We start from the raw sequence: 23,698 nt of genomic DNA, 5'->3' as shown, positions 1-23,698 counted from the left end.
TATTCCTTTTTCTCTCCTCTCCTTTGACATTTGCCCTGTCCACCCTTTTCTCCTCCTTTATATACTTTGTCCCACCCTCCTCCTTTCTCTCTGTCCTTGTTTACCCTCTCCCTCGACCTCTGCTCATTCCTGTTTGCTATCCTTCTAGTCCCTGTCGTCAAAGAAGTTTGACTACCGACAGTTTGCTGCCATTCCTTCTTCCAAACCCGTATACGACATCCAGGTATTGGCTGCATGCTGAGCTCCCAGGGGCCCCGGCCTCCTCCCTCCCCCTGGCTTTCCCTGCTGCCTCTCCCCTCTAGTTTCTCTGTTAATCAAGAGGCATCAGTGCGGCTGAAGTATAGGTTTTGGCTCAGTGATTGATCAGTACTTCCTGCTCTGCACTATAGTGGTGTGGCTCACTAACTCTCACTTGCACAATCAAGAGAGACTTACTCTATGTACATGACACACCAAATCAGCCCTGGGTCTCCCTCCACCCTTCTGCCTCTCCCTCCCTGGTCTCCCACTTACCACTCACAATGTCACAAACCATTCACACCCATCTACCTCTCAGCTAACTAATCCATCACAGACAATAACACTGACTAGGTTATTGATCCCACTAACCAGAATTGGTTCCGGGGAAAAAGCCACCAACTCTGCATCTCATCCACTCTCACATTCACTTCCATCAGCTGTATTGTTCCACGCATAGGTCACATATCAGGCAGAGGCATAACATGTCCTCCATTAGATTTCCTCTCATGCTCTGGCTCTGCTGAAGGGTCTCTTCCTGCACTATCATTAGGGTCGAAGGTTTGTGTGAAATAGTTCATTATTCTTCTCTGTGTGGAAGAAGAGATGGGAGGGGACGCAGGGGAATCCTGGAGTGGTGCTGGAGAGAGCAGAGCTTGTCTGGACGTGGTCTTTTATATATTCTTTGGGTCAAGTATCTGTGGTCGTCTGTGTCACTGTCAGTCTGCGCTCCTCCTTGTTGCACAGTGACCTCAGTTTGTTCTCCCTTTGGTGGAGGTAATGTAATTGACTGACTGTATGCAAGTGTTTGCATAATGTTTCAGACGGTGTGTTGATGTCAGCAAGGTGACTATGACTTAAAGAAACATAATAGTTATGCAGAACAGGAGACTCAAGGTACCACTACGATCTGCAAGGTGATGGTCACATGAACCCTATCACTGAAGTCCAAATGTAATAAATGCACACTTACAAATGTTAAACAATTAAAAAAGAGAAACTACATGAATTCTCCAGCCTCCCTCCAAAATATGACATTGTGCCTTTAAATAAAACATTCAAACATAACATCTGGTTAGTTGTTAGTTAAAAAAAGTTTTAGAATGTCTGACTGGAAAAATATGAGATAATAACGAGGACGCAGTTCAAAGCCAATGTAGTGAAAAGCAACACATGTAATTGTTTTTTTTGTTTTTTTAAATAACTCATAAAACAACATTGTCAAACCCACAGCCAGCGTCTCCAATACGATAACATTAAAATAGCTCCCATAGCCACTATTGTCAGCCAACAGTAAACCTGTTAGCAGTAGTGGGCCCTTGAGTGTCCCTAAACCGAATAAACAGCTTCTCAACACTGATAACATTATCTGTGTTGGTATATAATAGCATTAGCACAAATACAGAGAACAACCAAAGTTGCTGTTTAGTTTTCCGTTGTGGGTTGGTGACTCCTGTTGGTGTTGTACTGTTGCTCTGTTTGCTGTCTCTTTGTGGATGTGCCTGCGCCTACACTACACAACAAACCCCGGAACTGATGACCTAACTTAACCTCCCTTTCCTGCCAGTCTCCCCTGGGGGAGTAGTCAAGTAGAGGTACTCTGGCTTTTGTGGCTCTGACAGATGGGGAGCTTCAGTGCTGTCTGCTAAACCGGCAGTGAGCGACTGGCATCTTCTCAGTCTCCCTCGCTGCCAGCTCCGCTGCTCACATGGTGAAGGCTACCTCTGGGATACAGGTTACTGAAGCACCTGCACCGCTCAGTTATTCACTGTCTCTTCTTGTCTTCCAGTCCTCTGACACAGTCGATGACATGCAGTTCATCGACGACGGCTCCACCAACCCAGGTGAGCACCAGAGCTATTCAGTATTTTAAACAGGCTTTAAGAAAGGGATGTGTGTGGACAAGAAGTAACACATTTATTACCTGAATTTCTTCTATCCCCTGTGATTCAGGTGACTACCTGGGATAAGCAGCTCCTATTGGTAGGATCCTGTGTGCATGTGTTTGTGGGTCTGAGTGTGATTGTATGCCTGAGTATTTATGGAACATGTTAGAAGAGTGAGTGTTGGTTTGTGCATTTATACTCTAACCTGCCAGCTGTGTGGCAAACTGTGGGTTCAGGTATTAAGACGGGTGTGCTGCCCACCACATATGAAACTACTGATGTTGAGACCAAAGTGGGAGAGAAATGTGCTGTGTTTAAACTAATGATCTCACACTGTGTTCCAGACTGTGCATGAATTTGTTTCAAGTGTTGAGTGAAACTAGTGATTACAGGAAGCTCTACGTGATTCCATTATCATGTTTGTGTCAGTTGGTATGTTTACATGCACACAAGAAACAGTAGTAGTTACTTGCAGTGATCGATCATCATAAGTCTCCTCTACCCCTGACTTCATTCTGGAAGCATTTCTTACTGATTTTAACTGTTGTGGTGATGTAATAAGCTGCTTTGTAGTAAGTGTGCAGCTTTTCCTTACAGTACAAATTTGTCTGAATTTGACAAATTAGTAGTTCAGTGGTGGAAATTACATACATCCACTCTGCTGGCATAGCGAGACTTTCTCAGTCTGAATTTACTGAAGAAGTCGACCATAAACCGGTCACTTAAGTGCATGTAAACACACTGAGTGAAAAAGAGAATTTTAATGAAGGGATTGCAAATTGGTTCTTGAAGTAACTTTAATGCCATTGACTCTTGCTGTGAGTTTGAATACAGAGCCCATGGAAGTGGCTGGTTTGAACATGCAGTCACGGGGTGCTTCAGTTTTTCTGTTCCTGCTTATTTCCAGCAGCTGATCTGAATGTGGGGCTTCTCTCGCAGGTTTAAGGGATCCATCCGCTTTCTCATCAAATGCTCCACAGCTGGCGTTAAGTGAAAAGAAGCTAAACTGCAGCAGCTTGATAGATGCATTACTGTGACTGAAGTTGTTCTGTCTGTTTTTTTTGTTGCCTAGGGCCTGCTGCAAGCCCTGAGGCCGAGGTACCCGCCCCGCTGCCTGCCACCTCAGCCCTGGAGGAGATGGCTCTGTACAGCAACAAGCGCAAACTGAGGCAGGGTCGCCGCAGCCTGGAAACCGCCGTGCCCACGTAACACCTCACACTGAGAGAAGAAATGCGAAGACATAATGCAAACACACACATTTACATACACTGCGGAACACTGGTAACACATGGGAGCATCCAAAGGAGGTGCAGAGTCACTAAACACTACAGTGTCAGTAGAGCGAGATTCACTCCTATATATAACCACTGCAGAGACTGCAAAGCTGATAGTCACCACACGTACACACTCACTTATATCCTGCGTGCCAGTCTTGCCTATACAGTCTGTGGATGAGTTGGCAAGTTGCTCCCTCAAGGGCAAGAAAGAGCTAGTGTGGTTAGCTAGGATTGCTACTTACAGACCATTCTTGTTTTTATTTGTTCTACACTCTGTTTACCTAGTAGAGGCTGATCTATTTTAAAAAGGAGGTGACAGACGTTTTTAGTTTTTATTTCTCGCACCTAATGATTTTGCTGTTTAAAAAAAAAAAAAAAAACATACTGGAAGAGAAAAGAAATGGGTCATAGCTATACTAACTTCTTGAATGATATTTTTAGGCTTTCAGTGAATAGATTGTAAAATGTCAGGGGTTTCTTGAGACTTGGGCGGACAGGAGTGTATATATTAATTGAGGAGGGGACATCCTGCTACCTTCACACTCACAAATTGTTGAGAACTTTTAAAAAAAAAAAAAAACAGTACATATCTTTGTTTGCACTGCCACTGATCAGCTTTTTAAGAACGTATATCTTAATTTATTGTTTTTATAGTTTTACTCAAATTGAAGGCCTTCTATTTCACAATGTTTTAACCCATCCAGTCCTTTTGGGCACAAAGAGCATGACTGGTGCTTATCATTAAAAAAAATATACAATAGTAGTTATGGGTCACAAAGTCAAAGCTTTTAAACCAATGAATTGCATATCACTTTATATCATTTAATCTACTTTATAAACACACACTTGTGAATTCCCCAGGGGGTTTGAGAGAAGCATATCTACCTACAAATTAAGTAAAGCTGTTGCACATCAGGGTCACAACACAGTAACGTGTCATACCAAATGTTGGTGACTCTTGTCTAGATTGATTGACTGCGTTACATTCTTTTGGTAGTGAATATGACTCCACTGGACACAACAGCATTGAGCTGGCAGTTTTACAGAAAAACAGTTCAAATATTTAAGTTTGGCAACATGCATTTTTATTAATTAACGGTACTTACCCTGCCCTGTTTAGGGTGTTGTTTTCTATTATATCATATGTGAATGATTAATTTCTGGAGGTATTCCAGAGTGATGTGAAGGTAGCAGGTGTTTTATTTTTCTGTCTATGGTTAATTTAAATCTGATGCCACTGAAAAATCATTTATTATTGTGTGAATAATGTACAAATACTGAAAGGAAAGCAAACTTTGGGTTTGAAACTGAGCCAGTCTTGACCTAGACCAAGTGAGTGTCTGGACTGCTGACGCATCTGGGTTTGGACAGGCTTGGTATCGGGACGCTCTCTGCATGTATATTGGTTCGTTAATGGGAGAGCTGCGAGAGGCAGAACCGATTTAGAAATCCCTCTCAAGACTTTGATCTCATTCAGATATTCAGTTCACTGCTTGACATACTGTCAGTTTATGTATCTGATGGTAATGTTTGCAGTATCACAGCATAGTAGCATTTGTGTTAATTTAATGTAGGGTCTTCTAATGATAGCTTTCCATGTTGCTCTCACTGACTGAAATTCAGTTTGTTTGATAACATTTGCAATGGCTGATATCTCTTTTTTTTAACTTACAGTAGGTAAATCTTTTTTTCAGATGGGTTTCACTACATTATTAATGCAGTGTTTCAAGTTTTTGTCTTTATTCTTTTGTCTTGAGTTCTCTTTGGGGGCTTTTACTTGCAAATAGGTCAGAGGGAAAGGGTCAGAAGTCCTAGGGTCAAGGGTTAGAGCTCATACAAGACTGTAACTAGTGAATTTGTACAACCAAAGAAGTCTATTTTGTGGTTCAGGAATAATAAATTTTACTTTTCATTTAAGAAGCTGATTCACTGTGTTGTGTCTTTTGTGCTCGATTATTGTACGAACTACAAAGCACAGATTAAATGTAGAAATTTCCTCAAGTGACTGAGGCAATTCAGTTGATAGCGGGTTGACTAAAAATGATATCTACACATGTGGACGCCGAAGTTCACTAAGTTTAGTTTGTACATAAAACTCACTTAGGTAACAGGTAGAATTGGAGGAAGTCTTCTCTGTCCAGACCCTGCAGACGAGCTCCTCTGCACCGGAGTGAAGGACACCGCCCTGCTACTCCTCTGTAGAGACAGTTAATAATCTGTAAACAATTCAACCCTACTTTGGTTTTAAATAAGTGATTGGTGAGGTAACAAGGCCAAATTATAAGTGAAGACCTTTACCACCATTCACTTCATGTTATTTACCCTTTTCAGCGTTCTGTAGTGGGCGTTGTAGAAGGACTCGGAGCTGGGGCTGCCAGGAAGAAGCCGCTCCTCCGCATCCTCCTCCAAAGATCAGCAGGGAAGCAGATAATAACTCCTTACCACAATTTAGTCACAACTTGTTTTTAATACTTGTCAAACAAAATGAGCTCCACTGCTTGCGGCTGAGTGGGAGTTGTTGAAAATACATAATTCCTTGTATAAATGAGTCATGCACCTGTTCTTTCTTTACGTCCAGGGTTTCCTACATGGAAAACTATACAGAAGCATTATTAAGCTTCTGTGTGAGAGATGCACTATTAAAATTGTGAGGCAGACTCACTTGTTTGAGGGTCTTATCCATAGTTATGTCCAGCTCCTCCTCAGGTACCAGGAAAGTCTTCTTATACCAGTCCTCAAATTCTGGGACACACATGAGCAACTGATGAGCACCAATTGTGTCAGCTATGAATGCTCTAAGCTGTGTCAGGGCAGGAGTAGATACAAGATATTTCGAAAACTGACCAGAGAGCAGACGCACCCTGCACTGATCCACAAGGTGTTGACAGTAGTTGACCTCTGCCTTGATGTCACGCAGCACCTCATATCTCTGCCGGTACAGGGCCTTCAGATCTCTGAGCCGCATCAATAAAGTGGCATCTGGCTCCTCCCCCACAACCAAATACTGACCTTCATGCAGCAACACACAATGAAATAATGTATTAACCTCTTAATCTCACAGACCTTTTGGCAGGAATATTGACACAAACCCATGCTGTGCAGACAAGCACTGTTCAAACACAAAAACCTTCACTATACCTTTCAGTCTGGGCTTCCAAATATAGCTTCTGATACTTATTTGAACATGTATTTTTGGTTTAACTACCACACATTTAGTATTTTCTTGATGACACAAACATTAAGAGTACCTTGGCCTTCTCTCCTCTCCTTGTGTTGCTGTATGCTGACTGTGGTGCAGTCGATCTCTCTCTTGATAGCGTTGACCTCCTCAGTGAGCTGTCGAAGAATACTGCGGCGTTCCAGCAGCACAGCCTTGTTCTCCTTAAAGATGCAGTGGATCTTGCTGCCTTGTCCCACCTTAAAATCCTCAAAGGCCTCTTCTTTGGGTGGAGTAGAGCTGGGCAGAGATGGCAGACTTCTTAGTGTATAAAACAACACTGTACACATTCCATTTATAGGATTACCAAAGACATCTGAGCTAACCATTTAATAGATGAGACTATGTTCATATCATATACATACTCAGGGTGGAAGGGTTCATTGCCAGGTGATTGTGATTCCTGTGTGTCCTGGCTCTCTGTGTCGGGTCCTTGAGACTCCTGTTCCCTCTCATGCGTCTGGACAGGATTCACCTTTGATTTGGAGGCACTTCCCAAACGCTTTCTTGAAACTGGACTCCCCTCGTCCTGCCTCTTGCATTGGCTGGATAATCACATTGAGTGTGTCATTAGGAAAACCAAACTACTTGCATTTAATTAAGTCTAGCACTGCAGGCTTTTATTCATTTATCATTCTTATCATTCATATAATGGTCTACTGTATAATAAGTGGTCATTCAAATAGGAGTTTTGATTTCACAAAAACGTACACGTTTCTGGCAAAAATTAGACTTGATAAACTGAAAATATTTTGTTGTTATGAAAATTGACACTGAACATCAGCACAATTTACTGGCTTCAGTCTATGTTCACTTACCTCTGTTTGTCCCTAGACTTATTAGTTTTGGCTTTGGTTGAACTTGGGCGATGGACGTTTTTCGGTGACTGTGGAGACACCCCAAATCTGCCGGCCTCCACATCCTCAGTGTTGCCTCTGGTATCCCACTCCTAAAGAGTTTACAAAACATCTAATCAAAACTCAATCACCATGAATTGTTTACTAAACAGGGTGTCACTGGTACAACAGACAAATAGAATTACAACTGTTCATTTCCATGAGGTGCCCTGAACTGTGAATCAGTTGTTGACTGACCTTGATAGCAGCTGTGTTAGCACTTTGGTCTTTCTCCACCAAGTTGTAGGTCTGGCATAGCTGAGCCTTCACCTTCTGCTCCTGGTTCCTGCTCACATGCATACATAAACATGCTGAATCACGTACCATTAACAAATAAAGCCTTGTTCCAAATTGTTTCTAAATAAACACTGCATTTTGAAGTTGCTGATTTCCAAAGGTAGATGATACTCACTGCACAGCAAACTTGAACTGGGCGAACACAGCTTGGACCTGCCTGACGCTTATGATCTGTAATTAGATGTCAGGCAGAGAGAAATTGAAAGCCTTCAAAGGACAATTCCAAGCCAAAATTTGGTAAGACAGAGGAAGTATTAATAGATGTTCTTTGTTATGTTCTCACACTGATTTCCTCCAGACTTCCCTCGAGATACCTCTGAACCTGGCTGTGGATCTCAGCCAGCTGAGGTTCAGACAACGGCTCGTACGTGATGCTCGGTCGGTTCACCTGGTGAAGGGTGTATGATAGGCATTTAAATTCAATATAAACCAGCTGAAATCTGTTTCTGATTCTAATGTGTTCAAATAAAGATTAAAAAGCAATGGCTGGTACTTAAACATACCATGTCAGTTACATACTTTAATACAGGTCAAATTACAGTTACTTCCTTTTTTTGTCATGGAAAGTTTAGTATTTGCACACATTTACTACTGAGTAAAGGAAGATGGACCTTGTACATTTTGTGGAGGTCTGTGATACGGTTTTAGAAGTAAACCAGGACAATAAACACATTATAATGAAATATGTGCGGTCTCACCATTGTCCTGTTAGCTCTACTCACCAATGTATTGTAGAAGGACAGTTCCTCTTTCAGCATCTGTACATCCTTCTGAAGTTTCTTGATCTGAGCCTAATCACAACAGTACATTTCATGAGATCTGTGTGATGACCGACACAAAGAGTACAGCACAGTGCAGACTTTAAACAAAAATTTAAAAATTAATTAATTTTACCCATGTATGACCTCCAAGTGTGTAGTTTTTGTGTCGTATTATATGGTATGTGTACTATCATGTGAACTCACAGCTGGATCCATGTGTTCATTAACAGTAGGGTCAGTCGGGACACACTTCATTCTCCCAGCAAAACGCAGAGTAGAGAGCTGCAAAGAAAACTAATTGTCATCCAGAGCTGAAATGACACCATGTGTAGTAAAAAAGCTTTCTTTTGTATATCATATATTCCACTCCTTACTGTTTCTTCTATCTGTGCAGCCTCACCGTAGATGTTGGCCACAAGCACAGTGTTGCAGTTCCCTCCTACAGAAAAAGACAAATACATCATGTTTTACAAGTATTACTACATAGCAAACACACTTAGACTAACAAATATCAGCTATTATTACTGACAGTCTCACCCAGAGAGTCTTTGAGGGCATGTGTGAGTTTACTCTGTCTGAAGGGCACGTGGTCTCTGCGACGGTCTGCCAGGGCCAAGATGGCCTGTTCCAGGAAGGACATGGACTTGTTGATGTACATGGCTTCTTTTAACATCTGACCCTCTGACTGGAAGATGAGGAAAGTGACATGAAGTGGGTGAAGGTTAAGTGATATAACAAATAATACAGTCAGACATTCTCAAACTCACCCCAGTCTTTCCCAGCCTCTCCGACCCAGCCAAATCCACCAGATTCAACTTGGAGGTGACATACTTAGCGTCAGACCGAGTCCGTGAGTGAGACTGTTAGTGAGATAAAGATAAAGACATTTTCTCCCACTTAAAATCATGTGGAGGAAAATGCATCTTTTAGCACCAAGACCACAGAAAACAATATTGTAAACCATAAAGGTAATTGGACTCATACCTCTATATGCACAGTGAAGATACAGTGGGATCTGGATGAGTTCCTGTTCAAGGCATGAGATCCAATAATGCGATTCATTTGACCCTGAGTAAAGAAAGAACAGCCTTATAAAAGCGTAAAATAAAAAAATCATTGAAATTACTCTGTTCTCATCCTAGTCAACCAACGCTGATTACAGAATATACAAATTAAATAAGCATGAATTCAAAATCATAGTTAAAACAACATAAAACTATATTTCACAATAAAAACTAGGCAAAAAACAAAACAAACCACAAATTTAGGGCCAAATGCCTATTTATCTTGACTTTCAAATGAAAGCACAAAAAATAGAATAAAAATTAAATTAGAATTGCAGTTAACATACTCTTTCCAAATTTCTGGTTGTATTTTCATATCTCCTGAGGGACACGAAAAGGAACAAGTGGTCTGCCATATGAGCAGGGGGCCCTCAGTGGGAACAAAACAGAAAATAAAATATGACACTTGACCTGATCAACTGTTTGAACTGTTTTGCACTTGCTGGTCATATAAACTTTACTGACTAAATTAAAACCACCCACCTCAAACAGCAGGTTGAGAGCATCCTCCTCGCTGTGGACAGGGTGAAGAGACAGACCTCTGATGAACACCCCCCTGCCCGGCTCCTCCATCACCACCATACCATGGGGAGACGGGTGTGGTGAGTCCCGCAGCGATGACAGCAGGTCCACCAGGGTCTCATTGTAGATCTCCAGGTAGGACAGGTACACAGAAAAGGCATACTCAGTCCTTTTCTCCACCTCCTGAAACACCTGAATACCATGTTAAAGATTAAATAAAAACAAATTTGGACGCAGTCAGGGTGTATCGGAGGAAAAGATTTTCACAGGATGAAAGTTACCTCCTGAAGGGCCCGAGGAATGATGCCTCTCTGCTTGTATGATTCTGTGGATCCTGTCATGGTGTAGGTCTTTCCTGCACCTGTCTGCCCAAAACACATCACAGTACCTGAAAAACACACATCAGAAAACACTAAAAATAACATAGACTATACACTTATTTATTTTAGATAAATCATGAAAGTCTCCAAAAGTAGACAATTCGCACAACATAAAAACATTAAGTTACATACGCTTATCTGGTATTATTACTTGATTACATGCTACACACTGTTGGTTTTATGTAGATTAAGAGATCTACCATTGTATCCATCCAGTGCCCCCAGTACCACCCGTCGGCACACTTGGGCGTAAAACTCCTCCTGGGATACATCCTGGAGGACGCAATCCAGCCTGAATGACCAGGAGCTCAGCTGACTTTTCCTGGAGTCCCGGGGCTTCCTGGAGTCTTTCCTGTGACAGATGGTCACTGTCTGAGGGACAAGACACAAAAAGAAGTTGTACACTGCCAAAAACAGAAATAATTTTCTAACACAAAAACAATTGCATTAATTGAAATGATGTCAGGTGTAAATAATACCATTAATGATGGCTCCAGTGCCATTTAATTGTCCCAGTGAGCCATGCCATGATTAATCATGCATAATATCAGGGCCCTGGAAACAGATACCTAGCTAAATGGAGAGCAGCCATCATTAATGTAATTAATTGCACCTCTTTCTCTTCTGTTAGGACATGTCAAAATGTCTGCCATGAAATAGGCCTATTGAGAAAAAATGGTTGTTGTGAGTTGTGCTTATGCTCTGCAAGTCCAAATAAATCCAAACACACGGTAGAAACACGGCTAATGTTGGTGGTTAATTATTAGACCTCTGTATTACATTTAACCGTTGTCAAGCATGTCCTAACTAATTAACCGTCTAATTATAGCTTATCGTGTAAGGTGGTCATATGCCGCTGAAACAGTTTCAGCCTAGCATACATAAAACTAGTTAGCTAGCTAGTTGATTTAACCAGTTTTCACCAGTTTTAACCTAGACACCGTTTTGACATGCAAGTTAGCCAAATCATACCCAGCTTCCTGGGCAAAGATAGCTTAAAGTTAAAATTCCGTTGCTAACGTTAAACATTAAAACCACCTGGGAGTTACCCGGATCTTTATTTCCGACCATCTTACGTCACATGTGACTAAACTGGATCTTAATAATGGTGTTAAAACAAAGACATCCTAGTCTAGCTAGTTAACTGTTACCTGTCCGTCAGGAAGACATTCAATGAAGTCTTGGGCGAAGTTTGCCGTCGGTCTGACTCGGACAAACACTCCGACTTCACTGCTGTGAGCCTTCATACCACCTGTCAGAAACACGACGACCACAGAGAAAAACTCCGGTCGACCACCTCACAACTTGTGTCAAACTCTACAAATATAATATCTAAATCGACCTAAACTACGCAAACGTGAGTTTCTCAGGTGAGAACGGGTCATTTGACCACACTTTATCCGCTCCAGTCCATCTCTGTTCTCTGGTTTCCACTCAGCGTCATAGCAACGACCGCGACTGCGTGCGCACAGTGTGGCAAAGTGGCAGAGCGCGCGCCCGCTTTATGCCACCTGACTATCTACAAACTCTATCAAGGGTGAATTAATCTATTTTATCAAAACATTTTATCAAAACAATTGTGTGAAATGTTCCTTTCACTTCCTAGTTTGGTTAGTTAAAGGTAAATTAAACCTGGATGGTCTAATCCAAAGAGATGAGTTCAATTTAAATTTAAAACTATCCCCAATTTGACAAAATTGACATCTAGATTCAATCCTACTTACACTAAAGCTCCAAATGTGTATTAATCCACAAATGAAAATAGTCCCCAACAAATGCACTATTTACTTCAGTTGAGTAAAGTGCAACAATTTAATAGACTGGCCCCCTAAAAAAAGTCTTAAAATATGTATTTATTCATTTATTTGAGAGGGACATATAATACGTGTAGGCATTGTTACATGCAAATAAAATGCAACAGATGCTATGTATATGTATATATCCCCAATAATAATAATATTACAACAAATTATAAAAGTAATGAACTCAATATGAGCAATCAGCCTAAGAAATGTCATTATATCTGTGACCATCTGCACCTGGGACCAAAAGAATGGTTTCGGATTAGAAACCAGCTTTAATTACACTTTTGGACATATTTTTTTTTTTATGGAAGGCCTTTCACTTCCAGTGGACAAATGTGAGCACAACACCTGAAAATGGGAAGCTGTCAATACTGAACAGTAGGTAGAATTTGTGTGAGTAAGCGATTTCACATTTGCCAAGTTGGACCAAGTTGGACTTTAATATTAAACTAGAACTAAAGTACAGCACTTTTTTGCAGTACAAAAGTGCAACAGACTCCACCTACTGACATAGGCACTATAAAGCAGGTCTATGAGCAGATCGGAGGCTAATTTATGTTCAAGATGAGAGGACTTACACTACTATGTATGGTGGGATTCATTCTCGCAGCCTCGGTAAGACAGCGTGGTAAGATTGGTGGATTTTACCCGATTTCCTGAAAATGAAACAACTTTAATAGATTTGAAATAATTAACACTGCTATTGCTCTGTATGTTTTATGTGTTATTCTCTAATGCATTACTCTCACCTGTTAAATAAAGTACTGCACTTTGCGATGACCTGATTTTCTGCAACTTGATTTGTGTTACCAAGAGCTGAAAGGTAGTCTACATTAGTCTTTCAGGTGTTATTTAGTGTGCTGTTTAATTAACATTGTAGGACTATTGCTTAACTAACAGGTAAGTGTAAAACATAGGTTGCAGAACCGTCAGACTTAAACTTAAAAACCATAATTGAAGAACTTACTTTTACATGTTTTCTTTCAATAAACAGTAATAAGCTGGAGCATGTATCATACTGCTGCTGTCTGTATGAAACAGGTTTGATTGATTATTTTGCTGCTTTGTTTGAAATGGCGGGTCAATGACCGTGCACAAACAGAATAAACAAACAGGCAATATATGTAAACACCCAATGTTCTGTCTTTGGTTCTTTTCTTAATTCAAGTGCTACATATTTCAATTTCAGTGGTCTAAAGGAGGCACAGTGCCGCTTCAACATGAGGGGACGGATGAACAGTCTGAGGTAGGTGAAAAACTCAACATTATAACCTTCATGAAGGTAGGATCTATTTCTGGCCACCGTGTGTAGATTAACAGATTCTTGAAACTTGCTTGAGTTATGTAATCCTTCACAGGTCTTCATTTTATTTTTCTTTCAAAGTTAAAATCAGTACACATGTTTAAAAAACATCTTAAAACCCATTTGTGTTCTACAACTTTCTCTTTAACACGTTGCTCTTGGGTTGTACACTTTAATATGCATTTTTAATATATCTCTCTGTCTCTTTTATCGCCCCCTTTCCCATTTTCTTCTTATTAAACACGTTATAGCGTATTTTGAGAAATGTTACATAAACAGAGTTTGCTAGCTGGCATGCTTGCTAATGCAACATGTGATTGTGACGGCAATTCTCACTATTTTCAGAGTTTATACAAACCAAAGAGTCAATCAATTAATGGAGAAAATAATCAGCAGATGAATCCATAATGAAAATAATCATTAGTTACAGTCCAATACAAAATAGTCAAAAATTGGCTCCACCTCAACCATAATAATTCTGACTGCAGTGAAACAAAATACAGCAGTAAGATTGGTGATTTTCCCCAGATTTACTGATTTAACTTCTGCCAATTAATTATTCTAATTCTCATCTGCAAAATTAAGTTCTTCACTCACTTTGCAATAACTTAAATGTCACTAAAGCTTACTTTGCCAGCCTCAGACTCCAATTTTCATTTTGATATAATTTATTGCAAGGGCTAGAAATACATTTTATTTTCTGGAACGGATGAACAAGCCAGTGGTAGACTTTCAGATTTTTGGAAGTCAAAGTATGAAGACACCTGCTTTGGACAGTTTGATTTGTCTATATAAAACTTGAAATGATTATTATCAGTTCCAACAAAAGGTTGGGTTTAATCATGCTATATTCTGGGAGAGAAATTTGTGAGAAGTTTATGGCACTTTTTTCAGCTTTTCAGAGTTCTGCACTGCCTCGTTATACATTTACATTGTGAAATCTACAGGATCTCTGGCTTCCCGTAGTGGGAGGAGTGTTTTTAAATGGTGTCTGCCAATTTCCAAAAAGACTATTGGGTCTGTCACTGACTCTGTGGTCGGAAAAGTTTGGATCGACCGTGGGGGTTTATGGGTGAAGATAGCTACTTATTTTCAATTAAATTCACTTTGTCCAACAGTCCATAAAGGGCTCTCTGTCAAAACCATGGGCTGTCAGCTGAAAAATACTGTCAAAAAGTCCAAGTCCAAAAAAAATGAAGCTGCTCAAATTGGATTCGTGACATTCAGACAGACAAATTCAAGATAAAATAGTCAAACTTGAACATCCACACTGTCAATGATCAGTCCCATCAAATAATCCTGTTCTATCAGGTTATGTTCTGCCAGTCATTTGATCCAAGAAAGAGAAGAAATTGCTCTAAATAACCCAAATTTCAGATTGGAGAATTCAAACCACATAAATTCAGACAGATTGTTTCACAGTAAAATATTTCAATGTTAAAAATGAAATGACAGTTAAATTTCATGTATATCATGTATGTTTTATGTACCATACTGCTCCCATTTCTTAGAAAACCACTAAATTTATTTGCTGTATTGAAATCCAATGTCAATGTCCTTTGCAAGATTTGATAAACATGTCCTTGGACTGCAGTTAACCTAAATCATTTTCAATTTCAATTTTCAGTGGGGATATGAGAGTAAAGTGCCAATGGGAAATGACAAATGGATAGACGGTACAACAAACTCATCAATGGTGGGTAGACTCTGTGGGAGAGAGTGATTTCATTATTCTCCAAGAGGTTTTTGGAAGTCAAAGTCAATAAGAGTGAAGTTTTACTACAGAATTACTACATTTTTTATTTAACCAGTTAACGTTCTTCACTCAATTATTTTAATATTACTTCATTTTTACTTTACTTTTATGATGTATTGTGCTATTTCTATTTAACAGCTACATTTATTGTTTATTTGTTGCAAATGTAGACAAAAAAAATCTACATTCTGTTAACTTATTCCAGAGCTGTCAGAGTGAAACTATTTAAAACTTGTCATTTCACTACAAAATAATTTATTCTGGTTCTATGTACATGACTTTACTTTTTGTGTGTGTGTGACCTACAGAGGGAATCGACATTAGCCCCTCATTTAGTGTACTGCATATTCAATATTTTAGCAACACTGTTTATGTGTTAGACATCAGTTGCAGAACCAGTCTTTGAATTAAAATGTTCTTTTTTAAATATAGGACAGTGAAAGAACCACAAAAAAGATCAAATTCATATAGACAAAGGGCACTGGGACCGATATATACAGTATTTAAATATAGCAAGTGATCGACACAGTCCGAGTTTCAGTCATTGGATTAGAGTAAGCATGTATATATTTTCTTATTTAAAGTGTAACGCCTTTCTATTTTAGGCACCAGAGATGGAAGTCAGAGATAATGCCACTTCATGGGTTGGTGGACTTAAATTTCATAGAGTAAACAATGATTGTCAACATATACGAGTGTGAACTTCATTTCATCAGATTTATTTATCATTTTAATATATTATTTGTATAGTGGAATGGTACCCTAATACCAATTGAAAATACTGTTGGGTTCCGACCTGATGAAGAGGACACCCAGGTAAGAAACCTTACAGAACTTAAGGACAACAATACAGAAATAGCAGCTTAAATATATCTCATTTGATATTGTAAGTCAAATAGCATGTAATCTGAAAAACTATTTAAATTACTAATCTCATTCAAACACACATTTACATATGTGTGTTTAAAAAGGGTATGTGTCAATTAACTACAAATATTGCTTACTTTTTAGCTTATATGTTGTTGATCTAATCTTTTCCAGGGAAACACAAATAAATGAAAGACGTTGGACGGCTCAACTCAACAGATACAGACACTTTTAAGTCCTGATGGAGAAGTACCACCATCAGGATGAGGAACAACCAGGCGATTAAATCTGCTGCTGCTTCTGTTGATTAAACATTTTATCAAAACAATTGTGTGAAATGTTCCTTTCACTTCCTAGTTTGGTCAGTTAAAGGTCGGTTAAACCTGGGGGGTCTAATCCAAAGAGAAGAGTTCAATTTAAATTTAAAACTATCCCCAATTTGACAAAATTGACATCTAGACTCAATCCTACTTCCACCGTCCGGCTGCTGTAAAATACCCACTAAAGCTCCAAATGTGTATTAATCCACAGCTGAAAATAGTCCCCAACAAATGCACTATTTACTTGAGATTGAGTTTGTTTGCTAATAATTACAATGCCCAGCTGTTTCAGGAAATAACGGAGCACTTTTGACTAACTATAAACTATATATTTTTGAGCCCTTTTGTAAAGATTTTTTTCAAAGGAAAAATGGGCTTGAGGCAGAGTGCAGACAGATAGGTTGTGATAAAGTATTGAGAGTCGGACAAACCCATCATTGGTTTGGGTCGTTTTATGGGATTTGTTAACAATTAGAAAGATATATATATCGCCAGACAAATACATATCCCTAATAATACTAATATTAAAATAAATTATAAAAGTAATGAACTCAATATGAGCGATCAACCTAAAAAATCTCATTATATCTGTGACCATCTGCATCTGGGACCAAAAGAATGGTTTCGGATTAGAAACAAGCTTTAATTACACTTTTGGACATGGATTATACATATATACAGTGCTTAACAAATTTATTAGACCACCACCCAGTGTAAGGTGTTTGCCACCGCTGCCCCAAATTAACAGTATTGCTGATTACCAAAATATTGTTTTATGTTTCTATAATGGTTAATCCACCAGTATGTGCAAGCTCTTTAATCAAAATATCTTTAATGCTAAAATATAATTATTGTTGTTATCCATGAATTTTCAATTTTACTGTTTTACAAAAAAGCAGAAGAAAATAGTAAAGCACATTATTATTTTTTGATTGAGATGCCAAATTACAGTTATTTACTTGCATTCCTGAACAGAAAAAAAATGTTTTAGTGGTTGTATGTTATTCTTGATTAATTTCTGACTTCTCAGAGAATTCCAGTGTGCTGGCTCAAATTTGGGTATAAAAACGTGAATTCAGTTTGAAATTCCTCACTCCTGTTCAAAATGGTGAAGCGTAGGGAACTCACTGAGAAAGAAAGAGTCCGAATTAAAGCACTTCATGATGCTGTATGGTCTTTAAGACAAATAGGGCAAGACATAAAGTGTTCTCTCAGTGTGGTCAAGTATGCCTTGGACTTGATTGCAGAGACTGGTACTTACAAAATGCGTCAAGGAAGAGGCCGAAAACGAAAGCTAACTGAAGCAGATGTCAGGCACCTCAACATTTTAAGTACTAGAGACAGAAGGAAGACCACTGCTGATCTTCAGGCAGAGATTAATGCTTCTAGATCAGAATCTGAGAAAGTCTCCAGAATGACCATAAGCAGACGACTGAAGGAACAAAGCTTAAAGGGAAGAATAGCTGCTAAGAAGCCATTATTGAGGCCTGCAAACATCCAAAAACGCCTAACATTTGCCAGGGAGCACAAACACTGGACTGTAGATGACTGGAAGAAGGTACTCTGGACGGACGAGTCCAAGTTTGCACTCTTCGGTCAGCATCGTCGTGTTTATGCCCGCAGAAAAGCTGGAGAATGTTTTGATGCTAGATGCATTGCACCCACAGTGAAAGACGGTGGAGATTCCATTATGGTATGGGGTTTCATTTGTGGAAACGGCATGGGCAAATTAGTTAAAATCGACGGTATCATGAACAAGAAGGTCTACCACAACATCTTGGTGCAACATGGAATCCCTTCTGGATTGAACCTGACTGGTCATGGGTTCATATACCAAGAAGACAATGACCCAAAGCATACTGCAAAGCTGTGCAGAGACTACTTGACCAAGAAAAAGGAATCTGGAGTATTGGAACTGATGGACTGGCCAAGGCAAAGTCCAGACTTGAATCCTATTGAACAGATCTGGGATTTATTAAATTCAAAAATAGATCGCACAAATGTTTCATCCAAAGCAAGTCTCTGGGAACAGCTAGAAACTATTTGGAACTCAATAACAAAAGAGACTGTCAAAAAGTACATAAAAACAATGCCAGCAAGAATGTAAGCTGTTATCACGGCCAAAGGAGGTCATACAAAATATCAAGATTTTTGGTTAATATATGTGAATAAGGACTATTTAGTTGTTCCAGTTTGTTGTTTGCCTAATAAATAACAATACAATTTTTAGTTTGAAACAACTTTTTGACAGATTTCTAAAATATTTGTGCTATTAGACAGGTGATCTAATAAATTTGTTAAGCACTGTATATATATTTTTTTTTATGTAAGGCCTTTCACTTCCAGTGGACAAATGTGAGCACAATAACAATTGAAAATCGGAGGTAGAATTTGTGTGAGTAAGCGATTACGCATTAGCAAATAAATATACCAAGTTGGACTTTGATATTAAACTAGAACTAAAGTACAGCACTTTTTTGCAGTACAAAAGTGCAACAGACTCCACCTACTGACATAGGCACTATAAAGCAGGTCTATGAGCAGATCGGAGGCTAATTTATTTTCAAGATGAGAGGACTTACACTACTATGTATGGTGGGATTCATTCTCGCAGCCTCGGTAAGACAGCGTGGTAAGATTGGTGGATTTTACCCGATTTCCTGAAAAAAAAACAACTTTAATAGATTTGAAATAATTAACACTGCTATTGCTCTGCATGTTTTATGTGTTATTCTCTAAAGCATTACTCCCACCTGTTAAATAAAGTACTGCACTTTGCGATGACCTGATTTTCTGCAACTTGATTTGTGTTACCAAGAGCTGAAAGGTAGTCTACATTAGTCTTTCAGGTGTTATTTAGTGTGCTGTTTAATTAAAATTGTAGGACTATTGCTTAACTAACAGGTAAGTGTAAAACATAGGTTGCAGAACCAGATGTCAGACTTAAACTTAAAAACCATAATTGAAGAACTTACTTTTACATGTTTTCTTTCAATAAACAGTAATAAGCTGGAGCATGTATCATACTGCTGCTGTCTGTATGAAACAGGTTTGATTGATTATTTTGCTGCTTTGTTTGAAATGGCGGGTCAATGACCGTGCACAAACAGAATAAACAAACAGGCAATATATGTAAACACCCAATGTTCTGTCTTTGGTTCTTTTTTTTAATTCAAGTGCTACATATTTCAATTTCAGTGGTCTAAAGGAGGCACAGTGCCGCTTCAACATGAGGGGACGGATGAACAGTCTGAGGTAGGTGAAAAACTCAACATTATAACCTTCATGAAGGTAGGATCTATTTCTGGCCACCGTGTGTAGATTAACAGATTCTTGAAACTTGCTTGAGTTATGTAATCCTTCACAGGTCTTCATTTTATTTTTCTTTCAAAGTTAAAATCAGTACACGTTTAAAAACCATCTTAAAACCCATTTGTGTTCTTCGGCTTTCTCTGTAACACGTTGCTCTTGGGTTGTACACTTTAATATGTTACAGAATGTAACAAAAATAGATTTTGCTAGCTGGCATGCTTGCTAATGCAACATTGACGAAATTTAATATAACTAGACTTTTACTGAGAAGAAATTACAACATAAGCAAGTCTCAAGTGTCTCCTAATTAACATTCAAACCACACTTCTTGGTACTGGGGGAAATTACATAAAATTAAGACAGTTTAACGTTAGTTAAAAGTTTTAAGCTAGCTTGAATTTGATTGTGTGATTTGGTCGTGTAGCGTTTCCTAAACTAACCGTTTGATGGGTAAATCAAAACGTTAACGTTGTTTCGTACCTGTTATACAGCAGCTGGTTGCATTTTTAAGCTTTGTTTGTGATCCAACAGATGTTTACTGGCGACCCAGAATAACAAAATGGTTGCCTGAGGCGACACCATCGTTCAAATTTATTTCTACAAGCTGCTCCGCCGCACCGGGGAAAAGTGTTCCAGACAGACAGAAGAGATCTGTGATATCACGAAAATGCCTTCAAAGATCAAACCCGCTTCTGGATAACAGGAAAAAAAAACAACGTTTAATTTTAATTTTCGCTTAAGTTTGCGTAGGGAACGCTATGTGACCGATCAACGGAGTAACGGCTGCCAAGGTAACAATTGGGGCTAAGTTCGCGGCAACTTAACAAAGACACGCTACACTGGTCATTTACAGCTAGCTACATATACCAAGTTGGCACGCCTGCGCTCACAACGTTGCACGGGTTAAATGTAACAAATTGGTTGAACAGGTGATTTGATTCAGTTGGTTGTCACTTTGAGGGTTAGCTAGCATCAATTTCAGCTCCAGAATCAATAGCAGTGAAACGTACTTCTACCACCTCGCTGTTGTTATCCCTCGACTTGTTCTCTAAATCGGTGCTTTCATTCACTATCTTCCTCGGTGTTATTGTAGTAGTCCGTGTTTTCACTTTCTTCTTTTCCACTATAAATGTGTAGCCAATTTCCAACTTTGGTTTTGTTAGCCCGCCATTTGTACTTGTTTTACAACCGGAACGGGCTCTATGCTCATTATTCCGCTGTGCAGCAGCAATGCCACCTTGTGGCCGGTGAGAGTGATAGCAGGAGGATGTTGGACTCAACAAAATAGTGCATGAATTTAGAGCGATAGGAATCTACAAACCTCAATTTATCAAGACAAGGAGGTTTTGAGTTTGCATTAACAGCAAACAGTACCCGCTTAAATAAAGGAAGATGAAATATTAAAATGTGACCTGATCAGAAAACAGGGCGCCATCTCACCAAAATATAATAAAATATACTCAGAGCAGCGTCTCTAATACGAGGCCTGTTTTTTCTTTTGTTTGTGATCTGCATTTTTTTCTTGCCATTAAAAAACTGATGAGCATGAGCAGGATTGCAAGGCAGCACATATTAAATTCAGATTATATAAACAGCCTAAAGTATCTTGTAGGCAACCTCACAGACAAAGTGATATGTAGAATAATCATATATTTTGGAAGAATTACCAGAGTTATCAACATACATCCGAGTATTACTGTAAATTCCTGAGATAATTTCATCTTCTCTTTCAGGCCGACGGTACGTGGCATCCTTTTGGTGGAGGTAACTTTAAATTTAAAACTGAACCACCTACCGTGATTCAGGTAAGAAACTATTCAGCACTCCTCACAATTAGCATTCATGTTTAGGTGTGGCAAGTAACATAGCCTCTCATCTGGAACAACAACCCTGAAAACTGCATGTTTTGGCAGCAATGAAACAAAATACAGCAGTAAGATTGGTGATTTTCCCCATATTTACTGATATAACTCTGTCAATTAATTATTCTCATTCTAATCTGCAAAATTAAGTTCTTCACTCACTTTGCAATAACTTAAATGTCACTAAAGCTTACTTTGCCAGCCTCAGACTCCAATTTTCATTTTGATATAATTTCATCCAAGCGCTAGAAATACATTTTATTTTCTAGAATTGATGAACAAGCTATGTAGCTTCTGTGTTTAAAATCCCATGTCAATGTCCGAACTATCCAAACAGTATTATGTCCTTGGACTAAGGTTTCAGGGAGTAGAATGCAACAACCAACTCATCAACAGTGGGTAGATTTTGTGGGAGAAAGATTTTTGGAAGTAAAAGTATGAAGACACCAACTTTTGACAGTTTGATATGTCTATATAAAACTTATTATTTAAATTAATATTATTTAAATTATTATTATCAATTCCAACAAAAGGTTGGGTTTAGTCATGCTACAGTCCTGCAGAGAAATTTGTGAAAGTTTATGGCACTTTTTTCAGCTTTCACGAGTTCTGCACTGCCTTGTTATATATTTACATTGTGAAATCAGCGGACAAATACAGCAAAATACATCTTTGAAATCAAATTTCTCATGTCCTTTTAGGAGCAGATAAACAGAATGTCAAAAAGGTAAAAAGGTGAAGCACAAAATACTTGTGCATCCAAGAACTGAACCAAACTCCACTTACTGACATGGACACTATAAAGCAGGTGTACGTGCAGAATCAGATTCATTTCAATTCAATTCAATTCTATTTATATAGCGCCAAACTACAACAAAAGTCATCTCATGACACTTTACAAATAGAGCAGGTCTAGACCGTACTCTTTATAATGTTATTACAGAGACCCAACAGTTCCCACCATGAGCAAGCACTTTGGCGACAGTGGCAAGGAAAAACTTCCTTTTAAGAGGCAGACCAGTTGGGTTGGAGCGAGAGAGAGCGACAGAGAGACACAGACAGACAGGCAGAGATGTATAGCAGCACCAGCAGTAGCCATAGCAACTATAATTATAATAATAATGGAAATATGACTGATAATAGTAGTTACAGCTGTAATAAGAACTGAAATATGACTAATAGCAATAATAACTTTAATAATAACAGAACTATGACTAAAAATAATAATTGAAGCAATGGAAGTCAGTCAGGCCCATGGCGGCGGCAGCCAGGCGTACCAGGACCACGATCCACAGGAACCTGTGAGACGACAAAGCACAAAGAAACTCTGGGGAAGATGTGAAGTTATTAACTTACTCTTAAAAGTAGAGAGTGTGTCTGCCTCCCGGACCCTAACTGGGGGCTGATTCCACAGGAGAGGAGCTTGATAGCTGAAGGCTCTGGCTCCCATTCTGCAGATAGAGAACACTATCCAAATGTCCAAGTCTAAAAAAATGAAGCTGCTCAAATTGGATTAGTGACATTCAGACAGACAAATTCAAGATAAAATAGTCAAACTTGAACATCCACACTGTCAATGATCAGTCCCATCAATTAATCGTTTTTTCGTTTTTATTTTCTGCCAGTCATGTGATTCAAGAAAGAGAAGAAATTGCAAATTTAAGATTGGAGAATTCAAACCACATAAATTCAGACAGATTGTTTCACAGTAAAATACTTCAATGTTATGAAATAAAATGATAGTTAAATTTCATGTATATCATGTATGTTTTGTGTATCATACTGCTGCCTTTCCTTAGAAAACCACTAAATTTATTTGCTGTATTGAAATCCAATGTCAATGTCCTTTTCAGGATTTGACAAACGTCCTTGGACTACAGTTAACCTAAATCATTTTCAATTTCAATTTTCAGTTGCTAGAAGGGAGTACAGTGCC

The 23,698-nt window shown here is 38.9% G+C and overlaps 2 protein-coding genes across 3 annotated transcripts in view; one reads left to right on the top strand and one right to left on the bottom strand.

The window, feature by feature from the left end:
* Window positions 1-5,325, top strand: part of scrib (scribble planar cell polarity protein) — a 61,523-nt gene extending 56,198 nt beyond the window's left edge. Inside the window, exons 39-41 of one of the 2 annotated variants that reach the window (XM_070928184.1) lie at window positions 149-223; window positions 2,027-2,081; window positions 3,196-5,325. In XM_070928184.1, coding sequence (XP_070784285.1) covers window positions 149-223; window positions 2,027-2,081; window positions 3,196-3,332 — 267 coding nt within the window. In that variant the 3' untranslated portion in view covers window positions 3,333-5,325. The remainder of the gene's footprint in view (window positions 1-148; window positions 224-2,026; window positions 2,082-3,195) is intronic. The other variant, XM_070928185.1, reaches the window with a different exon arrangement.
* Window positions 5,326-5,704: 379 nt separating this feature from the next.
* kif9 (kinesin family member 9) lies at window positions 5,705-11,784 on the bottom strand. The gene is made up of 18 exons (XM_070928544.1): window positions 11,689-11,784; window positions 10,738-10,909; window positions 10,439-10,545; window positions 10,119-10,349; window positions 9,556-9,639; window positions 9,339-9,431; window positions 9,109-9,256; window positions 8,946-9,010; window positions 8,776-8,853; window positions 8,533-8,601; window positions 8,094-8,198; window positions 7,926-7,981; window positions 7,712-7,799; window positions 7,436-7,566; window positions 6,983-7,162; window positions 6,649-6,857; window positions 6,063-6,409; window positions 5,705-5,800 (listed from the first exon to the last, which is right to left on the bottom strand). Exons 1-18 carry the CDS (start codon window positions 11,782-11,784, stop codon window positions 5,705-5,707), a joined length of 2,355 nt encoding a protein of 784 aa, XP_070784645.1.
* Window positions 11,785-23,698: the final 11,914 nt, after the last annotated feature.

Source organism: Enoplosus armatus, chromosome 21 (assembly GCF_043641665.1).
Source record: "Enoplosus armatus isolate fEnoArm2 chromosome 21, fEnoArm2.hap1, whole genome shotgun sequence".
NCBI lineage: Eukaryota > Metazoa > Chordata > Actinopteri > Centrarchiformes > Enoplosidae > Enoplosus > Enoplosus armatus.
This window is presented reverse-complemented; position numbering and strand designations above follow the sequence as displayed.